Source organism: Coffea arabica, chromosome 1c, assembly GCF_036785885.1.
Source record: "Coffea arabica cultivar ET-39 chromosome 1c, Coffea Arabica ET-39 HiFi, whole genome shotgun sequence".
Taxonomy (NCBI): domain Eukaryota; kingdom Viridiplantae; phylum Streptophyta; class Magnoliopsida; order Gentianales; family Rubiaceae; genus Coffea; species Coffea arabica.
The window spans coordinates 50,469,314-50,476,647 of record NC_092310.1 but is presented as its reverse complement, the minus strand read 5'-3'; the positions used below and the strand labels follow the sequence as shown (position 1 = coordinate 50,476,647).

Sequence of the window (7,334 nt, the reverse complement as noted above, 5' to 3'; positions counted from 1 at the left end):
GTTTAGGACTACAAAAAAAAGGCTTTTAAATTACTTTTGAGTCACAGTTTTGCTTAAAAAGTGATTAGATCAGTCCCAGACATAAGAGATTTTTTTTTTTTATCTTCTTTTGGTTTTAAAGTATTCTCAAGAAAATTGCTTTTCCATTATTTATAAGAAATTCCTTTTCCTACTCCACTTCATCTTTTAAAAGCTTTGGTAGATTCCCTCCATTCATGTTTAATGGAGTAACAATTTTTTTTAATATTTGAATTCCTTGGCAAACGGTACTTTCCTGTGAATTCAAAATTTTATTTATTGCAAAATAGAGGAAATTTAATTCAATGACATATCTTCAAAGTAAAAGCTTCAGCAGTCATATAGAAATGTTTGGAGGCGTAACGTGATTCCCATTTTAAATACTACATTTTATTCACTTCTCCACTAATCATATCTCCATAAGAAGGCAATCCATTGGAGACTTGGGAGTAGAAGCGTCTCATGACCCAAAGTTACAAATAATATATATTTAAGAGTGGCACATTTGATGCGCAGAAGTGATCAAAGATGTCCATAATCCATATGCCAACTGATTAGAGAGGCTGATGCGATATCCATCTCTCAAGCATAGTTCTGCATTCGGCAGGCTTCAACTCATAAGCAACATGGCCTCCTCCCTTCACCCAAAAAAAAGAAAAAGAAAAAAGGGGTGCTAGTTAGTCCCAAGAATGTTCTAACCTTGTTGTTAGTCGTTACCATGTGAACAAATCTTGCACTGAAGCAATAGAAACAGGAATTTCTTGCCTTCACTGTTGCAAATGTCATCTTATTTGTGTAAGTCCTTGTGTAACTGGAGGCAGGAAAACAGAACAAATTTAGATGAGTCGGGTAAAGTATCTTTTTATCTCGAGCTAATGGTGGTGTAATCAAGAAAAGAAACATTGTTCAATTTTGAACCAACCCGGCAACTTGGCCTTGATGAATCCACTGTCTCCAATAGTCAATAATTGGGTAATGTAGAGATCTTATCCACGCTTGAGTTTCAATGTGCGGTACCATCAGATCATGGTCACCACTGCATCACAAAGTACTCCACTTTCAGTACTTAAAATCACTGCTGTTAACCTACATGCATCAAGATTCAGAGTTAGCTACCAAACCTGTATATAAGGGATCTATAACCTTTAGTGCTAAGGTTTGCGTGATATGGTACAACACTCCCTGCATTTTTTGTGTATGGCAAGGTATCGTTGCATCTTAACCACCGTCCGATAGTTTCCTGCAATGTGATTACAGAAATCAGTTCAGGCTTGCTTCGGCATTCAAATGCTACATACCATAGTGCTCGATTTAGACATACCCTTCGCACATGGAGGGCCTCTTGGACGCTCTTGTTGTTAGCCCAGTGCTCAACGAGCTTAACCCATTCCATCTACGATTGCCAGTGAACAGAAGAAACGGCGATCAGTTGTGCTACCAAGAACTGATGCTCTTATTTCCCAAGTTTACATAGAACGATACTAGTAGTATCTTACTCGACATTTGACTGAAGTAGATTCCCGAACGTCTAGCTCTTCAAACTTCTTATACAACATTTGTATAATGGATCTCCCACCAGTAAATAATTTATTTGGCTCTCGTGAAAGAGGAGGACATACGGGCATCAAGATCTGTTCATCGTCAATATTACGAACCAACTGCAGAAGAAAATTATTTACACCATCATTCTTGTTGCCCGTTCCTTTATTCTGATTCTTCCCACCTTTTGTAGCCCGCAAATTAAAGGGAAGGGGGAGGAACCAATCGTCAATACAACCGTTTCTGGAAAGTGTGTTATTGTTTGAATAAATCAGAGTAATTCATTGTTAACTTCTACAATTTCGCAACAGAAATATGATGTTCGATCAGTGCTCGTGTAAGCCCCAAACATTAACTGCAACTCTGTTACGAAATTGTATGAGTAAGTTGCAATGAATTACTGCTTCTTCAAATGATATTACACTATTCAGAAACAGTTATACTGACAATCCTTAACTCTATCCCTCTTTCTTGAGTTAGGAGGCACTTTAAGTAAATCCATTAGGCCTTGCCTAATTTTTGAAAATATAGTCACATAAAAATTGCATAGATATGGTTGCTTGCCTCATTGTATCCCTGCATATTTTTCGAACACACTGGATTACTAGGATCTGTGATTTCATATTCCCCTTTACAGCTAACCTTCAAGGACTGCATTGTAAATATACAGGTCAATTAGAAAATCACGGGTAATTTTACATTGTAAGAATGCACGTGACAAATGACAGTGTTCTGAGATATCAATAGGTAACAAACAAAAGAAATAAGTTACCTCATAGAGTTCATCAGAAATCAGCCCCATCCCATAAGCAAACGGAACCCTATAGTTCAGAAGTCCTGAAACCTTTGTTACTGGATTTCCGAGTATGTATCCCTGAAGCCATAAATGGAAACGTCTCAGTTTTAAACTCAGGATGGTAAATTTTTCTCCAAATAGTATGTAATCAATCAAGATTAGGTAGACTAGAAAAGAGAAGATCATCAAAGGTATAGACCTTAAGATCAATACGTGGTTCAATGCCGTCCTCGTTTCCTGGAATAACTCCAAAATACATGTAAGTTTTAGGGCTTAATAGTCATAGAGCAACAAAGCATTGATCCTATACTCTCTGTATTTAGCAAACTTCAACTGATCATCTTGTTGTAGGAGATAATGTAGAACTTTGAACTGGTCAAAGAAACGTTTTCTTGCTTTCTTCTGGAGCATTTTATAACTTAACATTTGGACAGAAAAGAATAAAAAGCCTGCAAATTTCTGAGGGAACTTTTAACCTTTTTTTCCCCCTCATAAAGCTCTGCATTATGTTAATAAAACCCATTTAGCTTAAGGTGGCAACTATATTCCTACCTAAAGTGGCTTCGCATATACTACAAGCTTACAGAGAGCATTTATAGTATATTCACATCTCTTACAATGCCTATGTATCTGCATGACAATTTCAATAATCAGATTGTAACACAACCAAAAAACTTCCCCAAGGCAAAGAGCCACATTGAAAAAATCTTACCATTTGATATAAGTTGAGTTAATATTGGAACAGGAATGCCTCCATACGAGATTCCACCAACATAGAATGGATTCGACTTGTACTCTCGGTGATCATGTAGCCACTGCAGTATAATCAACTATCAAAACAATCTTGTAAAAGGTAAACATCTTTTTAACTATAATTTCTTTCCCATTTCAAAGGAAATTAAGCTTTTAACTCGAGGTTCAAATGGGTAAAAACGCAACAAATATCGCCTGCCCAAGCCTCTATATATGGCAGTTGAAATTGCACTGTGTACCATAGGCACTAGCAAACCAATTGTAGACATTAAGCTACAACAACATGCAAAAAGACTACAAATTGCCTCGCTTATTGAAATTTGTACCCAAAATTGAATTGTAAGCCTCAAATTCAAAATTAGTCATCTTCCACTATTTTTTCAAGGTAAAATTGTAAGTTTACCGATATGGGACAAGTTTGTACAAGAGATGGAATATCTCAGTATACATGTTAAACTAATTATCATAGGAGCCTGTATCACAACATTTCACTAACTAAACACTATGAATGGGATATTCCATTCTAGAGATTGCCGCCTTTCACGAGACTTTGGGATCTTTCCCCATGCAAGAGCCACATGCCTGACCTCCTCCTCTACTATAGCTCCCATGATGCTAACTGCCGTAACTACTGTTAGGTTCATAAGTAAAAGATTACGTCCAACAATGATTCGAGAGATGGAGAAAGAGCGGTTAATATATAAGTAAGGGCCCGACATCCAATGGCTTAAACTTTTGGGTCAGAGTTGAATTTCTGATTTATATATTGGGCTCTTTGATGGGTTCTTTCGAGATGTTTCACCCTATCAACTACCATAGCCAATTATTATTGATGTCACTTTTATTCATCTTCCACTGTCAACTGTTCTATACAATCAAAACCGTGTTCATCAAGAACTTGAATCCAATGGAGGCAATTTTGGGCAGAGCCATGCAGGATTCCACTATTCAGAAGGAAAATAATTAAATGATAGTACACTGGTCTTTTTGCATAATAAAGGGTCTAGAGACAAATATGGCATTTTCCTGATTAGTAATTGTCCAACGTTCCGTGAAGCCTTACGATTCATTAATTAGCTGAGTGATGGGCGTGTACCTTCCTGATAAATTCATAAGCTTGATCAGAGGCTAGAAAATCTGAAGATTGAGAAGCTTGTGCAGTCTTAGCATAAGAAAAACCAGTTCCTGCTGGCGAATCCAGAAAGATGATGCTTACAACCTAACAAGTAACAAGAAATGATTCTCAACCATGCAGTCAACTCGAATTCTTAATCTTCAGAATTAGGTTTGTTTGGATAAAGATTATTTGAACATTATTTAAAAAAAAAAAAAAGAAAAAAGAAAAAAATTTGGAATCTTATTTATATATGGATCTCAATAACCTTTTCATGTAACACTTCTATGAGTCTAAGATATACTCATCAACTTAAATCTCTTTTTCTCTCACAAGAAAATAAAAGAAAAGAAAAGAGAAACTCAATTCTTGAGTTTACCTTGGTCCAAGTAGAGGGATTTAATACCAACTTGGGCACAGTGCCATCGAACGACAATGGCTCCAAAATTACTGGTCCTGCAACAGGAAATCACGGGCCAGTGACTTGATCAAATGCTGGCACTCCAGTTTATCAGTCATCATCACTTGAACATTAAAGACAACTAAAGATTATGGCTCCATTTGAATTAGTTGTTTTTAGAAATGTTTTCTAAAAGCTTTATTGTAGCAATGCATATGAAAAAATATTTAGGTGCGTGTTTTTGGAGCTTAATTTATATTTTGGGCTTTTTAATTTGATGTGAATGTGTAGTTAGTTATTGTACAGATGTTTGTAGCAGTTGCTACTGGCGACAAATGGATGCTTTTACCCAAAAAAACACCTTACATAAAGCTTCGTCAACCAGACAACGTCTTTTGTCTTTTTTGCAGAGTTTCAACCAGAAAAGCTGTTTGCAGAGTTTCAAGATTATACAAAATCAAGATCAAAATAGTGGCGCAATTGTTCTGTTTTTTGGTGGCACCTAATGCAAAGTGTAAGGCATTAGAATTGACCTGTCCCAAAGAAAAGTGAACTAAATGAACTGCAGCCAGGGCCTCCATCTAACCAAAGGATAAGAGGATCCGATTGAGGATTTGACTCTGACTTGATAAAGGCGTAGAAGAGCTGCCCATCCTCTGATTCACCAACTCCAATATACCTGATAATATCAGAAAATGGATCAACTATTTCTTCTAAGTTTTGATTAATGTTAATTTCTAGTGTTATTATATATATGTTATGCTTAGTGGCTCACCCGGTTTCGAGTTCAAAGGGGAGGGGTCCTTCAAATCCTGGAAGAAACTTAACTATGGAACCAGCCATAGCAAGGTTTGAACATGCTTGAACATAAACTAGCAGCAAGAACAGGTTGCAGAAGATAGGATGCCTTAGGAGCACCTGCAACTTCTCCATAGAGCTTGGCCTATCTCTCGTTTTGGGCCCTAGGCAGAGCAACTTTAGACTCCAGACACTTGGATAGAGTTCTTCGGCGAACTCTATATATCTCCGGTGGAGTGTCATGGGAGACATTACACGGTGTAATGAGTCATTACACGCATCATTATTCTAATGATGCAATAATGATGCGTGTAATGTTTAAAAATGGTGGGCTCGACTGGAGCAACGGATCCACTTGGTTTGGCATGACAATGACTGGAGCAACGGAGTTCAATTAATTAAATAAAAAATTATTAATTAAGTATGGATTATTAGCTTATTTTCACATGGATTTTTAGTCTAATTTTTAATAGACAATTTTTTTTTTACTATTTTGTTTATAGTAATCCTCTATAAACATCTCAAAATATTTAATGTACACGTCCCTTAACATCTAAAAACAAACAAAATTTTCACCTTTTTCCATCATTTTCTTCCTTCTCCCCCACCTCAACCCGCCACCAGCTTGCCGATATCACTAGCCTGCAACCTCCTCTTCCGCCCCTCCTCCCTCTCCTCTCCCTCCCCCCACATCCCTCCCATAGTACATCAGAATTCCACATAGCGCTCATCACAAATCAGGCCCATCCTATAAGCAAACGGGGCTAGATAGTTAAGAATTCCTTGAACTTTAGTCGCCGGATGTCCAAGTATGTATCCCTGAAGCTATAAAGGGAAATGTCTCAGTTTTAACCTCGGGATGGTAAATTTTTCTCCAAATAGTATGTAATCAATCTAGCTTATGTAGATTAGAAAAGAGAAGATCATCAAAAGTATAGACCTTTGATAGGGTGCAATTTCATCATTTATTTTATTATTAATTTTTCCTATTACCTGATCCGATGTAGATTAATTAGTAGATTCTACTCACTTTTCGTAATTCGTATTTATTTCAGAGAGTAGAACAAAAATATCATAACTAGTGCCAATTTGGCATTCATCAGGAAAGAGCTCAGTAGCAGTCATCCAGGTGCATTTTGGGAACGAAAACAGGTGCGAGCCCTTCTTGGGTAATTTGGGCCGAAGTCCTCTTTTCTCTTGTGGGCCGCCGCACATCTGAGAGAAGCGGAGGATAAAAACCAAAAAAATAGCATAGGAAGGGACGTTCTGGCTTGTCCTCTTAGTTTTCCGTTTCTTTAGTTTTGGCTCAGGATTTTGACTTTTCTTTCCTTAGGAATTTTGGTAGCTTCTTTACCCATTGTATGTCAGACAAAGAAAAAGCTATCAATTACTTCTTGTGGCTTACTATCTATTCAATACTTGGACGATCTGAATTCTTCAAATCTCAAAGGACGATGACAGCTGCTTTCTCTTCAATTGTGTGTGGGTTCTTCATGTCAAATATGAACTAATCTTCCCACTCTAGTCAAGGAAAAACAGAGGCTTTGGTTCACCTAAAACTTGTGAGATCGATTTAATTTTATCTTTTTCATTTTATTTATTAGTATTCGCATATTCTCTTATTACAGTAATTATAATTGTCCAATTAATTGATTGTCTTGGATCCGGATAATTAGTTGATTAGGTAATCTATTGTCAATTAGGGCACTAAATCCGTAATTGTTTAATTACTTTAAAATAGTGATAACTGGCATGATTGGGTTTGTGTCAAGGGAATTCGCGGGCTAACCTAAAATAACCCTGGTAGTGTGTTATTTGGTTAGAATAGAGCTCCTCTAATACGTAAGGTAATTAGGAAATTAAATCTTACGGGCGTACCTAGGATTTATTTCCTAATTAGAGCAGTGATTAACGGG

The 7,334-nt window shown here is 36.9% G+C and overlaps 1 protein-coding gene across 2 annotated transcripts; it reads right to left on the bottom strand.

Moving 5' to 3' along the window:
- Window positions 1–368: 368 nt before the first annotated feature.
- Window positions 369–5,691, bottom strand: LOC113726572 (serine carboxypeptidase-like 2). 2 transcript variants are annotated; one of them, XM_072075745.1, is made up of 14 exons: window positions 5,396–5,691; window positions 5,154–5,299; window positions 4,600–4,676; window positions 4,203–4,325; window positions 3,066–3,168; window positions 2,553–2,590; window positions 2,330–2,431; window positions 2,122–2,208; window positions 1,515–1,676; window positions 1,340–1,411; window positions 1,140–1,258; window positions 941–1,054; window positions 784–829; window positions 369–656 (listed from the first exon to the last, which is right to left on the bottom strand). In XM_072075745.1, the coding sequence occupies exons 1-14, from the start codon at window positions 5,668–5,670 to the stop codon at window positions 573–575; spliced, it is 1,548 nt and encodes a 515-aa protein (XP_071931846.1). In that variant the 5' UTR covers window positions 5,671–5,691; the 3' UTR covers window positions 369–572. The 2 variants fall into 2 exon arrangements, with proteins under 2 accessions (XP_071931846.1, XP_071931851.1); XM_072075750.1 differs by lacking the exon at window positions 2,122–2,208.
- Window positions 5,692–7,334: the final 1,643 nt, after the last annotated feature.

What these genes read in the sequence shown, in the direction of transcription:
- LOC113726572 (XM_072075745.1), bottom strand. Translation starts at nt 5,670, where the DNA reads ATGTCTCCCATGACACTCCACCGGAGATATATAGAGTTCGCCGAAGAA. An exon ending in CTTATGAATTTATCAGGAAG is followed by an intron (nt 3,169 to 4,202) that starts GTACACGCCCAT and finishes ATTATACTGCAG; the next exon opens with TGGCTACATGATCACCGAGA. An exon ending in AACCACGTATTGATCTTAAG is followed by an intron (nt 2,432 to 2,552) that starts GTCTATACCTTT and finishes TTATGGCTTCAG; the next exon opens with GGATACATACTCGGAAATCC.